Source organism: Rissa tridactyla, chromosome 1 (genome assembly GCF_028500815.1).
Source record: "Rissa tridactyla isolate bRisTri1 chromosome 1, bRisTri1.patW.cur.20221130, whole genome shotgun sequence".
NCBI classification, from domain to species: domain Eukaryota; kingdom Metazoa; phylum Chordata; class Aves; order Charadriiformes; family Laridae; genus Rissa; species Rissa tridactyla.
In genome coordinates this window covers 131,916,279-131,938,776 of record NC_071466.1, presented here as the reverse complement: position 1 = coordinate 131,938,776, position 22,498 = coordinate 131,916,279, and the positions used below count along the sequence as shown (strand labels likewise).

The window sequence follows — 22,498 nt, the reverse complement described above, 5'->3', positions numbered from 1 at the left end:
GCATTCCGGGCACGGAGGCCAGCCACATTTGCTGGTACAGACTGGTCACAAGTGCTACAAATCAGAGAAGCAGAGGGAAAGTTCAATGGGGAAGCCTGTGTCAGCACAGAGAGAGGACAACCATTTTCCACCACCTCAAAGACCTTTTCTTCCAAGGATTCCTCCCAAATCCCAGTGACAGCAAAGACAAAAGTGAAGGAATTCAAACTCCTCCAACTTAGATCAAAGGAGATGCCTGTCATCATCATGAGATAGATAACTCTGCATCACAAGATGCAGATCTTGTGATGATCACATCAGATGATGATCACAATATAGATCACTCTTCTATACCACCATCTACCTCCTTGTCATCAGTCCCTGAGTTCATGTGCACCTGTAGCCACGTTTCTTTCTTCTCCCAGGTCTCCCAGAGCATCAAAGAGCAGCTCATTAGGTAGGTTCCGTAACATTTATCTCCCTACATTCATCATCCTACAGTGCCCCCTCTCCCTCCCACTGCAGTAATCCCTTTTATGAGGGTCTCCTTTGGGTGGAGTAAAGGAATAAAACACACTAAAATAGAATAGAATACACTAAGATGACATAGAACACAACACAATAGGTCAGAATGGAGACGTGTTTAAGTGAAGCCGTTTGATCACAAGTTTCATACCTATCTAGACAAATATAAAATTATAGGCACCTAGAAACAACTGTCAGAGCTGTATGAAGACTGCTATTTCCATAAAGCGTCTGAGACCCTCTTCCTGGAATTAGAGGATGAAGTGCTGCTGTAAAAAAAAAAAAATCCAGACTCTGAAGAAGAGAGTGAACCATCAGGCCCCTGACAAAGTTATTTACTAACACCAGTTATTCTAAGAGGTGTGGTTATTACACCTGAGGTACTGCCAAAAGATTGACCAACTGGACTGTTTGCCCAATTGCGTATAATTGCTAGTAATAGAGAACCTAAGTCAAAGACAGTGGTCAGTAACAACTGGTAGGCAATTAAAAATCCATATGAAACTCAAGTTAGAAGTCCAGCTTTGTGTACCCGAGTCGGACATGTAAGTCCAACAGTCACCAAAGTACTCAGAAGCAGCCCCCACCACATCCACTAAACCTGTGGTCACTGGTAAAAACAACAGCATGTACTACAAACTAATAATTTACCAACAGCAGCAGAGACTTGCTCACTTTATCCTGCCCCGCTGCGAAAATAAATAATTTTATCTGATAGTACAACATTGCAACAATTCAGGGCAATTTCTAAAAACCGGAGCAAATACAACACAAACAACCCACACATCTTATGCTCAGTCTGCCAACTCCAGGAACAGCACAATCCTGGATGGCAGCCCTTTCATTTGCTCCCAGATTCCATTCTCCGGAAAAAATCTTTTGAGAAGTGAACACACAGGGCAAGGCAGTTGAGGCTTTACTAGAGAAATATCAGGACAAAACTCCATGAACAAAGTTGTCACAGAAAGCATATAAAAATATGTCTTTAATAGAGTGCAGCCATGTTTTTCCCTGTCCCACTAAAAAGCGAGTGGCTGCAGACCAAGTTCTGACACTTTGGTGGAAGTCACGAAGCTTTGCCCAGAGGCTCAAAGCACTGCCACAAACCACCAGCAGGTGTCAAAACAGCATAAAATCTTGCCAGCTGCCTTCTCTGGATAGGACATGGTCTCACCAGCAGTTCATGTGCTGGATTCACTCCACTGGGTCAACGCTGCCAGAATGAGCTGATCTCTTCCGCAGCAGAAATCAACTCCATTTCTAACAGGCATTCCACTGGAGGAAAAGTGGGTGCACCTTTGACAGGCACCTCAGAAATAGTTCAAATGCATACATTTGCAGCAGACCAGCGAGTTCATCTCAGAGACAACCATTCTCAGTTGGGTTTATATGCTGGGTTATACCACATGGGGAGGGGACAGACTTGGTCCCAGTCACCAGACATCGCCACAGATGTTCAGCCACAGGAACACTTCCATGGCCAGCACTGAGGTTACATGACCCCATCCAGGTGCTTTGGGTCTTGGGCAGCAAATGCTACAGCACTGCAAGAACCATCTTCTCTTTCTCTTTCTTTTTCCTCTTCCTCTTCTTCTCCTCAAAACGGTCCGTAGCATCAGCAAAAAATGCCACCTCATCCTTGGCCTCTATCTCCCTCTTCAGATACTGGAGCCCTGCCATGTTGAATCCCAGCACATCCTGTAGAGACAGACCAGCACCACAGTTGGGCACATCTCAAGCTTGTTAGGGCCAGAGGCTCCTGCACTGGCCACCCACTACTAAGAAATGATGAAAGCAAGACAATCCACAGATTTAAATGAAGCAACACTATTTAAATGTAAACTTCATCTGAGTAGGACAACAGTCAGTCCTGCACTCTGTTCCCCGCAGTTCTCTCTTAAGAGCAGCTATAATCCACTGTTTTTTCCGAAAGACAAGTTGCTGGCAGGCACCTGAAGTTGCCTCTGGGAAGATGCACAGTCTGCATTATTTGAGACTAGCAGCCCACAGCAACGCCCAAGAGAAACAGAGAGCTTATTTACCTCCTATGTATTTAGAAACTAGCAAGCCAAAGCCCAAATACATACATCAAAGAAAATGAAGAGTAAATGAGGGAGGGAGCATGAGCACAGGCTCACCACTGGGTAGTCTCACATCAGGAACATAAGGAAAAGGCAGCCTGTTTGCACAGGGGAAAGGTGAAATGGGCTCAGACTCCCAACCAGCTCTCCCACTGGACACCAAACAACACATGCTCCCAGACAGGAGCAAATAACAGGCCCATCCTGTTATTCCATATCCTGGAAAAGGGGAGGGTACAACACTTACCCGAGCCTCACTGACTCTGGAGATAGTAGTTTTCTTCAGATTTTCTATCACTGTCACCAGCATGTGGTTGCTTGTGATCTGCCCAAAATGTATCCTGGGAACAAAGGAGGCAGTGATACATTGCAGCATCGTTCTTAGAAACATCAGAAAGCCTCTCTCCTGAACGTCTATGTTCTGGACATAGGATTTTTCTTAACTTAGGTCTCCCCAGACTAGCCTTACATAAAAGGCATGGGCAGATTTACCTGGAAAAGCTATTTTCTGAAGTTTCTCTTCAACATACAGTGGTTCAAGGGGAAGGTCCCTCTGAGGGCATGGGCTTTACAATGACGCTGTGTCAGTCAACAGTGCCATTTCAGCCTTGATGCACGATCTTTCATACCAATGAGACTTGGAGAACCAGAACCAGCAACCTCATCTGAGCATGTCAACAGTCTGCATCCAATCAATGCCTTCCCCTACGCCATTCACCGCGGTCTGCAGTGATTCTTTTATCTCCTGCAGAGACCACCTCTTTATTCCCAAGGGCGCTTCCCAAGAGCTTCAGGCCCAGAGACCTATGAGAAAGCCCAAATTTTCACCACGCTCTTATGCTACATGTGTTCACAGCATGCAATGTCATCTTTGCAGCTCCGAGAAACAGAGTATATTCCCCAGCTCTGTGCTGTCCCAAGGCACTGACTCAGCACAAGAGCAAGGAGTACTTCTCTGTTCACGTAAATGGCACCAAGTAAGCTCATGACATGCACCAGCATGAGGGGCCCAGAGGACTGGCAGGCCCACTACTGACCAGAGCCCTCTCAGGGCTTCCTCTGATCCAGGTTCTGGACAGCAATAGCAACTGAACTAAGACTAGCAGCAGATCTGTCTGGGCAAATGAAAGACTCACTTGAGCAGGAAGAGGAGAGCTCGGCACAGGAGTTCAACTTCTGCACCCAGGTGAATATATTCATTGAAGAGCCTGAGCAGGTCAGGGACATAAGAGAAGGGCAGCACCAGGAGAGACTCTTCCAGCTCACTGAGGAGAAAGCAAAGGGACAGAAGAATTTGTCTCAGCCACTGCACTGCTACAGATGAGTGGGAAACAATTCCATGTAGGCAGGTTCTGGTTCAAAAGCTGTGCTAAGCATTCGTCACTGCTGGTCTGTGGGTGCTCACAAAGCACAGTGTAGCTGTCCAGACTAGGGCCAAGGCCAGCAGACATCATCTGGCACACGGAGCAGACACACAATCTTCCCTCCTCAGAACCCCCAAGCTGCTCTTCACATCTCCAAGCAGCTAACCCGCATACACAAGCTTCATCCAACACTCCCCACGGAAGGAACAATTTCCATTCCCCAATTCCATGCACTCTCCAAAAGAGGCTGCCAGGAACAGTAACTCCAGACTCTCTAGCCACTGCCCATACCCAGCACAAGAGACTGTTCCAGGACTCCAGCCAGTCCCGGGCCCAGAAATTCAGTAGTCAGTCACAAACCTGTTCAGCAACAAGGCTCTTGGGACTCACCTTGACTTGACCTTCTTGAAAACTTCTAGCACATATGCAGAAGGCTGTAACAGAGGAAAGACACCAGCTCTGCATATCAAGAAACATTCCAGGACAAACGTGTTGCCTTAAGGTCCGTTTCACCCAGTTAAAAACATGCAATCACATCTTAGATGGACAGATCAAGCTGAATGTAACAAAGAGGAAACCCCTTCAGCTTTAATCAGCTGCCAGTCTGAGATGTCCTCCCTCCCCGAAACATAAACCCAGCCTTCTCAGGATACTCTAAACTGGTGAAGAGTATTGTGAAAAATCTAATTTATATTCAACCAGCTAAATCATCTCATATTCAGTTCAATGAATCTTGTACAAACTGGTTAAAAAGCTTGGTGAAACAGACAAATTATACATATAAAACCTTACACAAACTCAGGTATTTTGTGTAAGATGGCACAGCTCCTCTGGAATATTCTGTAGCATGGCAACTGCACCCTCCTGGCAATAGAAGGGTGTGCCTTCAGGCACAGGAAAGGTTTGAACTAGCTTTCCCATATCTTGGAGAATACTATAAACCGCTGGCTCATGATAAGGTATATGATAAGGTCATGGCTACCACCAGGGTTATGTTTAACCCTGATGAGTTTAAACTTCCGTAACACACGTGCAAAATAAAAAAAAAAAAAATACAAACCAAAAAAAGCCACAAAACCAAAGCACCCACAAAAACAAAAACCCAAACTGTGTTCACTTTGCACAAGCAAAAGTGCTGAGTTTTCATTTCAAGTTGAACCAAGTAGTCCTCCCTCCCCACAGCAACCCCGTGTTTTGTCTCAGACAGCAAATCAACCAGCCCCCCTCCAGCTGAGAATGGCCCACAGCCTGTGGCCTGGGCATCCCACTTACTGTAATATTTCCATAGGCACGGAGGATAGGATTGGCAGGAAAGGGAACCTGGAAACACAGAATGGGTTAGAATGAGGAAGGTGCGTGTGTGTACAAATGCATATTCACAGAGAAAACTTTAACCCACAGTAGAAAAGAGTTCTTATCAAGTGTCTTCCATCAATTCCCACACTTCTACCCTCCCAGAACATCACTGAAGGCCTCATTTGCAACCACCAGACAATCTCATTCTCAGATATATATGACTAATCCAAACATGTATGAATTTTCTTCCACCTCTTAATTATCACTCTTCCCACTTATATCACAGACCTTTATTTAGAAAGGAGTGTTGAGATGAAGGCAAAGAATTTGGGATGAATTTGCAGCAGCATGCCCTCCTAGGACAAAACTTACATCCTACTGTGACTTTAAATATAAAGATTGTTGGAAAGAACACACCACTAACTGTGCTCTGGAGCACAGTGACATTTTGTTCAGCAAACAAAAAAGATTTCAGCAAATCTTTGCTATTTCCAGTTGTCCTGACTTTATCTGCCTGCTGAGCCTTTCCACCTGAGCTGGAAGGATACACCCAACACACCTTGGGATCGGTACATTCCTCAGTCTTTTACCTCTTTTCCTGCAGCTTTGCATATGGCCTTGTGTTCCTTTAGTTTTGCCATCTCTTCTCTATACAGCTCGATAGCTTCCATGATCCGCTCAGCCTGTGCAGCACAAGAACGGCACATCAGTGACACCAGACAAGCCAAGGCAAAGCTCAAGTCCAACTGGACAAATGGAGGTGGAAGCAGAGGGGCTGACACAGAGCATCACAGGACATCTCGCTCGGAAAGGTAACACTGCTCCAGATTGCACCACTACCCTGAGCACATGAATGTCCTGAAGATGTCAAACACCATCCACATTCTCCCCACTGTCCCAGGTGCTCTCTGCTGCAGCCTCAGTTGTTGCCTTGGCATTGAATTCCACCCCCAGCAAGTGGGACACCTTTGAGGCACAAGCCAGGGTCGGGCCATTTTGACTATTCAGATTAAGGATTTCCTCTGCACTTACAAGAGCACCAGATTGTTGATATCTGCAGCCATGAAACTACCCACCCGCAAACCTTCCTGCTGTATTTCCCACCACAGGCACTGCAATACACTTCCACCTTCCACAGATGCCCACGGAATTGGGCAGCCCCTTCGGGGAGAGGCCTGATGCCTAGAGAACATTCCAGCTGCCTTGGGCTCCTTTGGGCTGCAAAATCCAAAGGGCAAGAGCAGCCCTGCCTGTCGCACACATGACAGGCAGAGAAAGCTGCAGCTACAGGAACCTCACACCTGGAGAGGAAATAAATCCTGGTGCCTGACTCTCCAGTGAGACCCTTCCCTGTTGGCCATGGAGCAGAACAGACTGCTCCTGCAGGCAGAAGCAATCTGCCTTTATGTGACAGCACAGGTTACTCCTCTTCAAACTGATGCTCCAACCCCATGACAGCCCCCATCCTTGAGAGACTGATGAAGACACAAAGCAATGCTGGTGGACCCACACAATCTTACCGCTTTGATGGTTTCAATAGTCTTCCTTCCTGCCAGCCCCGTCTCTCCTTGCGTCTCTCCAGCCACCTACAAAATACAGAGTTTGGAGCTCCCTCCCTGTGCAGCTGATACATGTAGGCACACCCTGCATCCTGCTACAGTCCATACTAAGAACATCAACCCCATTCCCTAAACTGGTCATTTATCTGGGGAAATACAGGATTTCCCAAGAGCACAGCTCTTCCTCAGGAACAGAGGCACCGTGCTAACACTGAGCTCTGGGAGACAGGTGAACACGCCTCTTGTTCTGCCAACAAAGCCCGAGTGATCCGATCAGTGTCAAAACGATCAGCAACACAACCCAAGCATCTGAGCAAGAGGGATCAGGCTTCCCCACCCATCCTGCACCACACAGACCTGGAAGCAGCTGTCAGAAGGCAGCCCAGCCTTGGTACAAAGCTGGTGTGGACCTGAACTGGGGAGATAGGACGGGCAACAGCACAGCAAGGTTTCAGTGCCCACAACTACTGTGTAGCAATTTGGCCAGCCCCACATGCTCTGCTAAAGTTGTCTGTAGGAAGTACCAGAGTCAATTGCATCATGGGGCAACCACAGCTCCAGCAGCACCTTCCCCCTCTGCACCTCCTTAAAGCAACAAAATTATCGTCCTCTCTGACACCTCTTCTATGCCTCTTACAGAAATAGTTATTCCAGTCTTTGTACAGTCAGACTGACACACACCCAGATGGTGCAACTCACCACAGGCTGCTCTTCCTTTGCCACACTCTCTTCATATTCAGCTTCTCGTTGCTACAGCAGATGAGAACACAACATATTAACACAGGTGAGCAGGCAGCAAGCAAGGGTACAAGTCCCTTCCAGCCTGGTTGAGCAAGGGAGCCTGCAGCTTCATGCAGCCCATTGCAAAACGAGGACAAATCAGCAGAGATCAACAATGCCAGTGCAAAATGCCCACTTGTCCCTGGTCCCAGACCCACAGAGAACTCCGGAATCTCCCAGACAGAAAGAAATCAAGGTCTCTACTCTGGATGCAGGAACAGCCCTTAGAAAGCGCACCAAGCTGAGACATAGACAACAGCAATTCAGTATCAGACCTCCCACGCAGCACAGAAGAAACAAGCCTAGAAAAGTCCCTGGGTTGCCCTAACCTACAAGAGGAAAGGACCTACTGTCTGGCATCTCTCACAGGAACAGGACTCCATCAGTGTGTAATTCACTACGGGTATATTCAAGCCCACTATGTTATTCAATTTTCACCCAACACACACTTTTCTGGCATCTGGAAAAGGAGATGTCTCTGTCTTTTCTTTTACCACCATCATTCCTAGCACATCAACTACTGGGCATCAAGATGCTGCCTGTGGGTCACCTCAGCTCTCTGCAAACAGGCTGGGACAAAAAAAACCCCACAACATTTATTGCAGGTTTCTTACCCATTCCTAATTCTGCACACAGTGCTACATCCTTTACCCCACTCTGGTTTGAGAACTACTTTAAGAAGGGGAGACAGAGCCAGACTCCTCTGAGGGATACAGTGAAAAGACAAGAGTTACAAACTGTTCCAAGGGAATTTACAATCGGATATGTGAAACAAATCCATCCACCAACCCCAAGGGTGGTTCAGCACTGGAATAGCTGCTCAGACAGCCTGGAAAAAACTCCTTCCTTCAAGATGTTCATGTATCAAGACAAGTTTTTGAGCAGTCTGATATAGCTTTAAGGTTATTCTGCAGTGAGTATGGGGTTGGACTAGAGACCCCCAGCGTGTCCTTCCTGTTGAAGTCCTTCTGTAAGCCTACAATTCCTCACAATACATGCTCAAAAGGAGTAAAAGGGGCTTCTTCAAGCATCCCTGAGCTCTGGGGCCTGCTACTGAGATAGAACGGAGCTCTCATGTCTGGAAAAGGGGAAAGCAAGACAAACCGAATTTAACAGGAGCAGTGCTCTCCATCACTCCCCAACAGCCACATGCTGAACTGCCTCCAAAGCACACTTGAGTTGAAAGAAGCACAAGAGACTAAGAGAGGCTCAAAGAACGTAGCCAAAAGACCTGTAGGAAATGACAGAAAAATCTGGGAAGCAAGAAAGAAGCAAAGCAGAGAGCATATTAGCCAGGTATCTGCAATGCAGTACACACAGGAGAGCACCAGCAACACCTCCAGTGCTGTCTCCAGACAGCTTGGGGCAACAGTCCCATCACGTGAAAGATGCCAGTGAACCCTGGGCACCTCAATACCAGGCTGCGGTGAGTAATGAGCAAGCCTGCCAAGTATGGAGCCAGACTCTTCCACAGTGAAAAGTAAGGAATCTGCTTGATGGCAAGAAAACAGGTCAGGAAGCTGTCTTTGGCAGGAAGGATGACGCTCTTACCATCTCCCTCTCCTCTTCCAAAACAAGTGGCTCCCTTGTCCTTTCCCAGAGGCGCAGGGACTTGTCATGGGATGCTGACACCACGTAGTCTCCATTGGGACTGAGTGCCAAACACCACACCTCCTGGTGATGCCCCTGCATGGTGGACAGAAGAGGTAAGACGTGAACACCACCCAGCTCCCAGCCCCCAAGGGAAGTGCTGCTCATGCAGGGATAATGCTTCCTTTCAACAGCCTCCAAAATTTCCTACCTCCAGCGTCTGGATGTGCTCAAATTTATCTGCATCCCACTGTTTAATCTTGCCATCCTTCCCAGCTGTGAAGAAGAGATGGGATTTCGCGACAAACTGCAGATACATCACACTGGAAGGGAAAAAGGCTCAAATTCACTCACTTGGGGAACACTGCAGACCTCCCCCCACTCTGCGCTTGACAAAAGGGTCATTGCTGGATGACAATGCCTTGGGACATCAAGATAGCCCACAATCCAGAGATGCTGTAGGATTTGACTGACCTGTCATCATGGGCAAAGAGAGAGCGGTGACAGTCCCCAAAATCCAAGCCCCAAATCTTCACATTCCTGTCCGCAGAGCCGGTTGCAATTAGAGTCCCATCCTACAGTGCAGCAAAGAGAAAGGAGCGTTTGAGTAGCTGGCTGGCAGCCCCGTGAGGAATCGCTGCTGAACCAGTGACTAAAGCAGGGCTGAGTAGGCAGATACCTGGCTCCTGAAACACGCCTTCCTGATCCCTCCACCTCCTCTCACCAGGGTGGCCCATACTTGTGGTACTGGCACAGCTCACTGACAGCACCCATGCTCTTTTCCGAACCTCTGCAGGCATTTAAGACTATAGCTATATCTTGACATTTTTGGCTTCCAATGAGCCTCATTCCAAGGACACCCCAGAGCAAGATGCAGACCAAGAATGCACAGGCATGAAGAGGCTGCTCCACCTCAGCACCTGCTCTCTGCTCCCACTAATGAAGATTTCGGATGCTATTCACACTTCAGCAGAGTAACTTCAGCAGAGAGCAGGCTGTACCTCCCAAGATGAATGTAGGGAACGCCCACAGAATTTTGGTTTACACTCACAAAATGCCCAGGTCAGTTCTGTCCTGACTGCTACTGCGTGACCCCTCCCAGTGAGCACAGTGGCATCAGGGGAGTCTTGCTGTGTCCTATCAAGAAACTGCTGACTAAGCGAGGAGCAAGGAAGTGACAAAAAAAGCATTATCCTAGAGGCCTTGATGCCAGCAGAGGTTCTCACAGTCATTAACATCACCACAGACCCACCTGCAGCACATGCACAGCCCTAATGGTACTTACATAGGAGATGTCCATACACAGCACGGGCAGCTTGTGTCCATACAGAGAGAGGAAAAACTGAAGCAGAAGAAAGATGTCTCAGTTAGACATGCTGGGTAGCAATGTGCGAAAATCTCAGGCTCCAGGCTAGTTCTGCTCTACCTCAGGAGCTCTGTCTTTCTAGCACTGCCCCACTTTCATTGTTGCACCCAACACAGTTCGCAGCAGGGCCATGATGGCAGAACTGAGATGAGGGTGGATGCACCCAAGAAAGCTGAGCTAACTCTGGTGCTGATCACCACTGCCTATGGAGTTTATCTCTGTTTCTCTTTGTGTACCTGTCAGTGCTGGTCTGTCTTGTGTCATTCCCTAACATTCACATGCTAATACACAACTTGAAAAACTACCACACGTGCTTACAAGGAAGATTCTCCTCCCCCAGGGCTTTGCCTCTGCTATGCCCTATTTAATGCCACATGTGACACATCCATCCCCAGCCTTACAGTGCCTCGCAGCTCTGGAGTACCATCATGCCCACAGGGTTTAGAGTGAACCTCGCCGTCTGCAGGTTCACTCTACACTTTCCAGAGGAAAACCAGATTTTTCTTCCCCAGTGCGGGCCAGCCATGGCTCTGTCAAGTTTGCCAGCAAACAGGCACTTGAAGTGGGATGCACGGTCTCTCTTTGATTCTTACTAGTGTCCTGCAATAAACAGACACTTTTCCTGTGCATTCCCGATCTCTCAGGCTACAATTACATCACACCCTGCACAGTCTCACAGCCCATTTGGTCCTGCACCTTGAGCGTGTCAACGTAGAAAATCTTCACAGTACAATCCAGTAAGGAGACAGCCAGCAGTTTCTGGTTGGGGCTGTACCGCACACAGAGAACATCTTCATCCAGCTGCAAGATGCGCACGTGTTTCATGGAGAGCCTGGCAACAAGAAAAGGAAAAAAAACAATCGTTATCCCAAACAAACAAGTTGGGAAGAGGCATGAATACAACTCTGACATTGCACCCTGGGAGCAAATTAATTCTAACACGTAGCATCTCATTCCTCACTAGGACTTGAGCAACACAGAACTGGAAAAAAGCACGGCACTGCAGGCTGATAAACTTCACTGCTAAATTTACCACTTAATGATCTGGATGCCCATCATGTGATTAGAGGCTAAACGCACACACACAAGCAAGGGACCAGAACGTGGCAAGTGCCCTTCCCCAGCTAAGCTCAGACCTTCATCAAAGAGCATGAAGCTCGTGCTCTTCTCCACATGTTCCACAAACATGTCCTGGGCACTTTTCATAGTGCACAACAAAGGCCAAAGCATGTTATCAATGAGAACGGATACTGCAGCTGGATGTACTCTAGAAAGGTTTATTTTCTCACCTTTTCTGAACGCTGCTCTCATCCTTCACAAGCTCAAACTCCCAGAACTTCACACATTTATCAGCACCTCCTGTCACAAAGCCACGCTGCAGGGAAAAACCATAAAATTATAGTGAAACCAGTTTTGCTATAACCCAGTTATAGCAAAATTCTACAGACAGGGAATCATCAACACACGAGGAGGTTTTTTGAAATGCCCCCCATTCCCACAGCACCAACATCTAAGAGGACACCACCAGGACCAAAAACAATTTCAAAAGCTCTGGCAGGCAGCTATAAGACAAAGAAGCCAAACGTAAATCAAGGCATGGACTGAAACTTTGGGACTGAAAGCAGCCATCTCAGCCGTAGGTAATGAAGTGCATGTGTTTTGAGGACAAGTTGACACTCTCACTGTTACTGGATTGCACACACCCTACCACCACCCCACAAGTGCAGCCTTCTTAAGGAAGAACAGTTCAACTAAGTGCTTTTACACCAAGAAAAAGGGTAAAATCTGTCCCGTATGTTTTAAGCTGTGAAGTAAATAAATGCCAGGCAGGTTATTACTTGCTATTGTTTTAATTCCACTGCAACAACACAGCTTCTAGCGCAACATGACCATGTAAGAAAACTAAGGCAGGCATACACAACAAACAGAAGAAGGCAGAAGTTCACAGAAACTAGTATGAACCTGAACTGTGAAAGTCAAATAGAGTGAGTGGGTGCATGTAAAATGTGAACACAGTAAAAAAGAATAAAATCTCTTTTTAGTAGTACTGACCCATTTCTAGAGGGAAGTGTGAGAACTATTAAACACTACCAGCTGCATCCTCCACCTCCCAGGATGGGAGGGTTTCCCATACTCCCATCAGCAGTGAAAACACAGCACTATAGAAAGGAGCAACATGAAAAGCTGTGCAACGGATGACGCTTAGAAGGGTGTCTGAGTTACCTGGTCTGGTGAAAGAGCAATAGACCACACCGCCCCATCGTGACCATCAAGTGTCTCCATCAGACTCCCAGAAGCCAGGTCATACAGCTGCAGCTTCCCTGTCTGGGGAGACACATCACAGAGGACAAATCAGTCCCTCCGCCTTCACAACGCACAATAGCTCCGAATAGAAAAGCACCCCTGATGTCCATCTCCCAAACCAACAACTTAATTCAATGGCTGTTACACACAGACGGCCAAACACAGATCTCCATCAGGGTCTTCCCAAAGCTCTCCCCAGCTCTCCAGCTCAAGCCACAATAGCTACATAAAGAGTCTGGGAACAGAGTAGAACCTGACTGACAGAGAGGTTTTTACACTTAAACCAGAGTGCTTCAGGTCAGGAGATGCAATGTATTTTCTGTAAAGCTGCCTTAATGACATTTTCATAACATGTTTCCAGACCTGGGCAGTCTGGAGAGCAGAAGGACACTATTTACCTTGGTGCCAATGATGACTTGCCGATCTCCTGGGACAAAGAGTGAGCAGAGAGCATACTCACAGTCCATTGTCCGGATGCACTGCAAGGTCGATCTGTGGACAAAGGCAGAGCACAAAACCTCTCATCACACACAAAATCTGGCCCACTAAGTGAGACGTGCTCCAGAGCGGCCTCTGCCCACAGCTGTCTTTTCCACTGAGGCTAGAAGATACACCACCACCATCCTATCACCCAAATGCTATCCAGCATTACTGCTAAGAACATTTTCCATAAAATCATGCCATTACACAGTCCACCATCATGACTTATTGCTGTCATGAGCAAGGACAGAGCTCCTGTTCTCAAACAGGAATTCCTGTCATTCACGAGAGGAGAGAAGAACATAAGATAGCATGCTCAAAACGAAACAGAGCTTGGAATCAGCACCACTCAGGAAACACTGGGACAACACTCTAGATCAAAACAGCAGCCTACTCAGTCTAATACTAGATCCTTCAGATAAGATGCCAAGAAACCCACATGTTCCCTAAGAACAGGCAGTAGCTAATTTAGGGTAACAGTTAGTACCTCTTATTAAAAATTAAAATAAAAAACCAAACCAAAACCCACAACAAAATAAAGTCTCTACCTGACTGCTACGTATGACCTTTGTGCTTAGAGATTTGTCTTTCCATACCTGCCACTAAACTAGCCTCAGTGCTGCTTTACAGCATCAAACTGCGTGAGTTAATTATGCAGTTTTAGCTCTAGAGCTTCTCAGTTTCCCTAATAAAGAAAGAAGTCAAATAGTTTTCTATTTATTTCCTTTACTTCATTCACTATTTTGTATTTCTCCATCGCCGCCTCTTCCTTACCACTGCCCCTCTGAACACAGCATCCCTGAGTCATGGGAGACTGACACACATAAAGCAGAGGGAACTGACACAACTGGACTGCGTACCTGTTCCAAATCTTCACAGACTCTGCAGCTGCTGAGAGAATGGCAATGTTGTCAGAGCTAAATGCCAACGTCCTGACATCACTGCGGTGGCCTCCAATGGTTATCTTGGACGCACGGACAGCCTGTGGGACTTGTGCTGACAGGTTCAGGTTGTACGACTCAATGATGTTGTTCTGGAGCAGCAGTACGATCTTCAGCTCTCCTTTTGGAGAGAGAATCAAGTCAAATGACCTGTTTAATTAGACAAAATCAGAGCTGTACAGAGCGGCAATAAGACAAAATGTAGGAGGGATAAAATATCAGGAACAACTGAGAAAGAGGAAAATAGACCAAGTCCACACCACAAGCAAGTGCACACTAAGCCAGAGAGGTGTCCAAGAAGGGGACCATTGTGGAACATGGTTGAATGGACTGGCAGATTGTGGTAGGCCCATCCCCAACTCCAAGCTGAACCAGATGTTGAGGGGGAAACGTCTTCCATCTCCCCCTATAATGAGCTGGGAAGAGCTCTCCCCAAGCAGCTCCGTAACAACAGCTCAGGCTCTACAACAGGCTTTCCACTCACTTGATTTTAGAAGAAGCTCTGATGTTAGTGACCCGCTGAATCTCCTCCTGCAGGCTCAGCTCCACACTCCTTTCAGGCTCCTCTTCAGAGTTTTGGCTAGAAATGTCAGATAATAGACGAGAGTTAAATAACTCGGCACAGGCACCACAAACTAACACAGGGACAGAGAATAACAGAGGGAAACGACTTAGTCTGCTGAAAACAACCACCCTCTTATCCAGCACTGCAACTACGTTTAAGAACAGGGTGAGACAGTGAAGTTCATGCTGGTATGCAGACTACTAGAGATAATCTGTCCTAAAAAAGGCAACCCCTCTAGAGCCAAAGTACTTCAACATGGCACCTTAGAAAGATGGGTACAAAACAGACAACAGAAAGCTGCATTTTAAAAAGGGAGATCAGCTTCTGCTCATCTCCTACCATTCACCAAAAGTCCTCAGCCATTGCCGAAGTGCACCTCCAGATTAACATGCCCTCTGCTTCTGTTTCTACTCTGGAGCCGGACCTCTTCCTAAGGGCTGTTATGAGGCACCCTGTTAAGTGCCAGGATACCCAAAGAGAAACTTAACATGAAGTAAACATTAAGAAAGCTCTCACATGTATCTCTGCCTGCTGTAAAACAGGAGATGAAGTATCGGAGTCACCCTGATTTATCAGATGAAACTCTCAACAAAGTCTTATCAAGGATTTTATTTGATGCACCAAGCAGTATAAATATGAACGTCAGGTAGAAGTGCTCAGCTCTGAAAAACCCATTTTTTGTCCATTCCTTCGCACACGTTAGCTTTTTTTGCAGGGAGAAGACTCAAAAAGAAACGTATTTCCTTAGTCTCTGAGAGCAGTGTCGTTCAGACAAGCACAAAGGATGCACAGGAACAGCGACCCCAAAATACAACAGCTAGCACAGGCAGAATGACCAATAGCTTGGAGTTCAACCACTGTGTCATGATGCTGAAGGGCTTTTCTAACAGTTCTCTGGATGCAGACAGCATCCAAAAACTGCTTACTTTGCTTTTTTCTTTGCTTTCTTCATTTTCTTTTCCAACTTCTTTTGGACTTCCTCTTCAGAAAGGACAGAGAACACTTCCAGAACAGAATCTGTTCCCTAGAGACAGAGCAAACAAAGTTAAAGGCACGCAAAGCCCTGGCTGGCCCTCACGTAAATTACCCAAGGTGTCTAACAGCTTCCTCTACAGCTCGATAGCAGAGACACGACCTCCCGCCACCCCATTACTTACATGGCAGGCCAAAATCTTGCCTGTTCGGTCTGTGGCAAGAGTAACTACTCGGTCTCTGCCTTCCCGCATGATGGATCCAACTTTGCTGCACTTTACGAGGCGCTACAGGGAAAGAAGGAGAACAACTTTGGTCTGAAAGGTCAAGTGATCTTCTCGAGCAAACTCAGAAACCTACTGGCAAGGGAAGTCAAGAGGAGAAGAGGAGGAAATGAACCTACAGGGTCCTGATAGCAAGGATAAAACACGGGACAAAACAAGCACTTGTGTGAGCTACAGGATTACTTCCTTATGTTTTGCTGCATTTTAGCTGAAAATAGTCATCAACAGCCTCAGTGGAAGAAAAATTTAACTTTATTGGCAAACTATAGACATCTAAGAGATACAGCTGAATTTTTATGCTACAAAGGCAGCAGAGCCCAGTTCCTCTGTCAGAAGAGGCAGAGAAGGCAAGAACAGAGACTCTTAAATGGGTAATTGAAGGGAGAGAAATCCTCTGGAGAGGAAGTTGGAAAAACATTTAAAAAGGTCAGGTATCCACCTTAAACTATAGTCTGACATCTAAGGAGGAGTCCAGAAAGTTCCACTGGAAAGACAGATTCAGTAAAGTCTCCACCAGCAGCACAAGTGGAAACAGCTTTCTGCAATCAAATCTCACATCATATTTTGTTATGGTGCAACTCTGACCTCTCAGCTTCTGCTACTGACCTGCAAAGCTGAGCATCGGCACTGAACTCAAGAGCTGCAGATCAGCTAGTAACTATTTTGTTCCCTTGTTGTTTGATGAAAGAGCTCTGTTAGCATTATTGAACTTTAAACATGCGCTAGTCCTCCCCAGAGAGAAGGCAAAAAAAAAGCTTTCACTGGAGAATAACATGTGTATGTGTTTTGGCACACATACTGCTGCTGATGTTTTGCAGGTAGATGAGGCAGCAACTGCTGCCAAGGAAGATGTTACGAAGGAAGACAAAAATTACTACGTTTTCCCTAATAGGATAAAATTGACACCCAGGGTATAAACCCAATACACACAAGCAACATGTGAGCGACTCAAACTCCTGCTAGTTCTACAAGCAGCACCGTGGAAATGGTGTTAGATACACCACCCCACAGACAGCATGGAAAACTGAGCTTACTTCCTCAGGACACTCATCCAACTCTAGGGTCTCATCCTCTTCAGTGTTTTCTTCTCCTCCAGGTGAAGACCCTTTGATTTTCTTGGATTCTGGTTCATCGGGGTCTTTTACCTGTTCACAGACAAAAAAATATATAAGGAGTACCTTAAACCACAAGAGCTACAGTGTTCTGGTTCTGTCTCACTTGCACTTCATTTCCCTGGAGGAACAAGTAGTCATCACACACTGCAACAAAGGAATGGCCTACAGCATGCCTGTAGGCACCAAACACTCCACTTCCTCCCCTGCTTATCATCCACCCACAAGACTGTCTTCTCCAGCCTAAAGTCAGGAAGATCTGACACACTCTGGAAATCTTGTTCTGGAAGTGCTCACAGCTTCACTTGAAAGCTCAAAACACAGAAAACCGCAAAATCTATCCCAAGAGCAGCTTCTGGACCCCTTAGACATTGCTTTGGCTCTGTTTCCCAGAACATCAATCAGATCTAACGTGTTCCAGTCCCATCTTAGTCCAAAGACAAGCAGCTGGGCAAGACTGGGATTACAAAGAATATCTTACCTCCTGGATGTACGTGATATCCCACACCCTCAGCTCACTGTCAGCACTCCCAGTGATCAGGCGCTTCTCTTCGGATATCAAAGCCATCCCCCAAACCTGTCCAGAAGCACAATGTGAGGAATTGGATTATGGCTCCTTTAACTATCATAAAAACAGCAGAGCATCTTTAATTGATTTATTTAAATGGCAACCAAGAAGAGACTGGATCTAGCCAGGACCTCCTCCGGGAACATCTGTATTGGAATTGCCACCTACTACACATTGATGACAGCTCCTGGAACGTTTGGAAGTTTCTCATTTGCCCATTCCTAAAGCCTAATGGCAAGCAAAATGTAACACAGTGCCAGTTTACAGCTCCTGAAAGCACACAATGAGCCATGACATGTAATCCAAAGTCCCTCCATCCCAACAGCTCCCCACACGCACATCCTCTTTACCTCAGTACGGTGTCCAACCAGAGTTTTGAAGCAGTGCTGGGTGTCCAGATCCCACCACTTCACCAGTGTGTCTTTGCCGCTGGAACAAAGAAGAAAAACTCAAGACATGAGGAAAGACTGCCAGAGCTCACATGCTTAGAAAAGTTGTAGAAGTACAAAAATCTAAAACACGCCACAACATATTACAGAGCAGCTGCTCAGACATCGAATTTCACAAGGACAAATTATAGCAATACAAAGATGCTACAAAAAGCTACCTAGCAAGTCACCGAAAACTGCTTCCTCCACTGGGTTCAGCTGCAAGCCTGTGTTACACAGCCTCCCTTCCCGCTTATTTAGCGAGAACAATAAGTGCAAAGTGCTCATCAACTCTACAGCTGCTTCTAAAACGCCCCCCACACACCCCGTTCACATTCTCAACCTATGCCACGCTTGTGCATTGACCAGGCTACAAGAAACGTGAATTCCTTCATTTTGAACAATGATTTGGAACTGCTCCTCCTAACAAAGAATTACAGCTGTTTCGTCCTTCAAAGCCTCCATAGGATCAGATCTCCTTGAAAACACATTTCTGGCTATATTATGACACCCCAATACTACAACAGCACCCAAGAATAGTAATTTGAACATTTATACAGATTCTTTCAGTACATTCTACAACAATTAATACCTTTTTTCTTTTTGGTAACTTTGTTAGAGCCTATTTTCCTCAATAAGTTTCAAATAAATAAAAATATAAAACTTGTTCCATTACTAAGCTCCATCAGGACAAAAATATTCTGATTACAAGTAATATTTATTGTTAATCCATCTCTTTTGTCACACAGGATCCAAAGATACTTGTAAATTGGACATATGAAAATATTGCAAAAAGTTCTGTACACAAAGGACTGTAGTTAGCTTCCTGGGCAAAAAAGCAAGCTAAAATAAGGAAGCAAAACTTTGCATCTCCAGAAAAACAGGATGATAACATCTCTACTCTGTTAATAAAAAAAAAAAAAAAAATAGAGAGGAATTTTTTATCTCAATTTAGCTACCAAGAGAATTAAGAAGCATTTGTAAAGCTGAACTGCAAAGACTCAAAATTGCATCATGAAACAGGTATCACCGACAAAACCAACAAAATACTACTTTTTCTATTTGAAACAACAAAAAAAGCACAAGAAACAACATCTAATTTTATACTGATTGCACGCACTTTTCTATTTAGCTATTAGATTACATTAATAAATAAAAAAAATTATTGACTGATATTTGAGCAAGTGCACCTTCTGTGAACCATTTATTATTAAAGGGATACTAGCAGCTAAAAACCCATTCAAAGAACATCTATCACCTTTTAGTTAATTCCTATAACTACAGCTTACTAGGAAGCAACTTTTCTGTTACTTTGCTGCGTGAATTACAAATACTAAAGGTAAGTCTGCTTAATTTTTCAAGATAAACAGCAAAAACGGTTACATATATAGTGAACATATTATCACCATTCCTTGTTATAACAATTCTAAGCTGCTACATTTACCAGCAAGTTAAACCCTTTTTCAAACACTGTTTTTCAGGATAGCCATTTCAGTTCCACTTACCATATTTGGATTCAGACAGTGGACTTAAGAAATATGTGGACACAACAAAATCATATTCTAAGATACCGGTGGGTCTGAGATATCACAGAAAATACAAGTGGCTCCTGATTGACCACTACACTTGGCCGGCTCACCTGGTGACCAATAGGTTCTTCTCCTTCAAGAAAAGGACTTGAGTGACAGCATCCTTGTGTCCTCTCAGCCGGTACAGACCGCTCTCATTAATGACATCCCACACGATGACATCTGTATCCTGGAACAGACAGATCATCTCCAAGAGACTGGCATTTGTCCCTGCAAAATGTCTACCTCTGCTATGAGACAGAAAAGGTTACCTGACAGCAAGCTTTTCCACTCTGAATTTGAATGTTAGGGATGATTAAAGCAAGTGACATTCCTTCCCCTGCGGTACATTCAGACCAACAGATGCACTTCTGCCCTGCCTTTCACTATTCCTGACCTCACAAGCTTCTTCATCTTTAACAGCTCTTCTAGTACCCCACGCTCCTGCCCTGCAGTCCTCGCTGCTCTCCTAGCCCCAGGTTCCCCAACTCCATCGCTGTCTTGCAGGCCCGATTCCTCTCATTGCCATCTTCTGGCTATAGGCAGAGGCCACATAACCCACTTAAAATACCAAACATTTTAGTGCAGGTCAGCCTTCTCCATGGAGCATCTCTATGAAAGGGATGTCCTCCAGATGTACAACCCTCACCTTTGAGCCAGACACCAGCCGGCCACCCAGATGGTCATACTGCAGGGCTGTAACTGCAGCCTTGTGTCCATTGAAAGTGACACTCGCTTCTCCACTTAGGAGGCTGAAGATACGGATTGATCCATCTTCATATCCAACAGCCAAGTGCAACCCGTCCGGAGAAGGGCAGAGGCAACTGACCTCCTGCTTGAGACCCTTAAGGATAAGAACCTGCAATTTTTAGGAGACAAAACACATACAATGTTGATAAATGATATGTCAGAGCCACACGCGTACACAGCAGAAAGAATACACTCTGCTCTTCTACTGAATTTCCAACTGAGTGCTTCTGCCACTTTAGAAGTTCGTTTTTCAGCTTCCTGTGCTGAAGACAGTGTCATTAGCCCCATTTTACAAGGCAGACAGCAGCTAGAAGGGAAGGAGTTTCTCATAATCAAACAGGAAATTGGTGCAGAATGAGGTGCAGAACTCAGAAGCCCAAACTTCTGCCCCTGCATTTTAAATGTCATAGAGCAAGGAATGTTGTTTAAGAGTAAAGCCTGAAACATTCTTCCTGACTCATCCTCTCTTTCTCAAGTATAGGACAGAGCTGCTTTTTCACAGACTGCACAAGAACTTGAGAATGATAAAAACACCTCCAAAACAACATGCCAGCAGTCACCACTCTAGCAGCTGCTAAAGCAAATCCTGAATTCAGTTTGTAGTGGACAGTATCACTTACAATGATTTCAGAATCTGACAAGAGGAAACATGTGGCAAAGTCCTTAAAGTTGAATCTCACAACCCCACAAGCGGATACAGCTTTCACATGGGAAGCCCAGTTCCACAGCTGAAACACAAACTCCATGACACCCCTGTTTCATCCCAGAATTTTCACACAATGCTGCCGCTGGTCACCAGCTAAGGAGAGAACAGCTTCCCAGTCGCTGTGGCAGCAATTACTCTTCACCAACTGAGGTATTGCTGGCAAATCTCAAAGAATCAACAGCAAGGTTCGGCCAGGGCACACCCAGAGCTGCACACTCGCACCGCAAGCAAACCTCAAGCTGTGCCCAGACTACAGAAAAGGGGAGAGGGAGAGAAGCTGTGGAGGTCATCCTCCCGCTCTAGTCTGCCCTGGTGAGGCCGAATCTGTGTACAATTCTGGGCCCCACAGTTCAAGAAAGACAAGGAACTACTGGAGAGAGTCCAGCAGAAGGATACGAAGATGATCAAGGGAATGAAGCACCTCATCATTATTGAGGAAAGGCTGAGAGACCCGGGTCTGTTTAGCCTGGAGAAGACTGAGGGGGATCTCATTAATGCTTATAATTATCTAACGGGCATGTGTCAGGAGGATGGGGCCAGGCTCTTTTCAGTGGTGCCCGGCAACAGGACAAGAGGTAATGGGCACAAACCTGAGCATAGAAGTTCCACCTAAACATGAGGAGGAACTTCTTTACTTAGAGGGTGGCAGAGCACTGGAACAGGCTGCCCATGGAGGTGGTGGAGTCTCCATCTCTGGAGACATTCAAAACCCGCCTGGACGCGTTCCTGTGCAACCTGCTCTAAGGCGACCCTGCCCTGGCAGGGCGACTGGACCAGATGATCTCCGAAGGTCCCTTCCAACACCTACCATTCTGTGACACCCGCCTGTTTTAAGCGGCCCGCTGACAACGCACGGCTTTGCTTCAGACGGTCCCAAAGCGCCGCACGCCACACCCGCCCCGTGCTTATCATCGCCCCCCACCCCCCGCAGCCCCGGGAGGGCCCCGCTCCCACCTTCTCCCCTTTCCGCGTGTCCCAGACGAAGACGTGCTCGCAGGCCGGCACCGCCACGCAGCGGCCCCGCTCGCCGCGCAGCCCCACCAAGGCCGCGTTGCCCCGGGCGCTGGCCACCAGCCCGAAGAGCGCGGCCGGCGCGTACCGCAGGTATTGCCGAGTGAGGCCCATGGCGGCGGCGCGGCGGAGAGGGAGGGAAGGCGCCGAGGACGCCCCGTGTCTCCTCCCGGTGCCACCGACCGCCACACGTGCCGCGCGCCCGTCCCCTCGCCGCCGACACCGGAAGTGCGTCCGTGTGGGCGGGGACAGCTCCCGCCGGAAGCGGG

The 22,498-nt window shown here is 46.6% G+C and overlaps 1 protein-coding gene across 1 annotated transcript; it reads right to left on the bottom strand.

The window, feature by feature from the left end:
* Positions 1–329: 329 nt before the first annotated feature.
* On the bottom strand, positions 330–22,462 carry WDR3 (WD repeat domain 3). The gene is made up of 26 exons (XM_054214607.1): positions 22,173–22,462; positions 20,412–20,621; positions 19,834–19,952; positions 18,117–18,195; positions 17,680–17,775; positions 17,121–17,231; positions 15,988–16,089; positions 15,757–15,854; positions 14,750–14,845; positions 14,185–14,415; positions 13,243–13,336; positions 12,764–12,865; positions 11,830–11,915; positions 11,237–11,372; positions 10,460–10,516; positions 9,649–9,749; positions 9,386–9,497; positions 9,136–9,270; positions 7,504–7,554; positions 6,766–6,831; positions 5,836–5,928; positions 5,222–5,269; positions 4,340–4,383; positions 3,722–3,850; positions 2,833–2,926; positions 330–2,202 (listed from the first exon to the last, which is right to left on the bottom strand). Exons 1-26 carry the CDS (start codon positions 22,341–22,343, stop codon positions 2,041–2,043), a joined length of 2,823 nt encoding a protein of 940 aa, XP_054070582.1. The 5' UTR covers positions 22,344–22,462; the 3' UTR covers positions 330–2,040.
* Between the last annotated feature and the right edge of the window lie 36 nt (positions 22,463–22,498).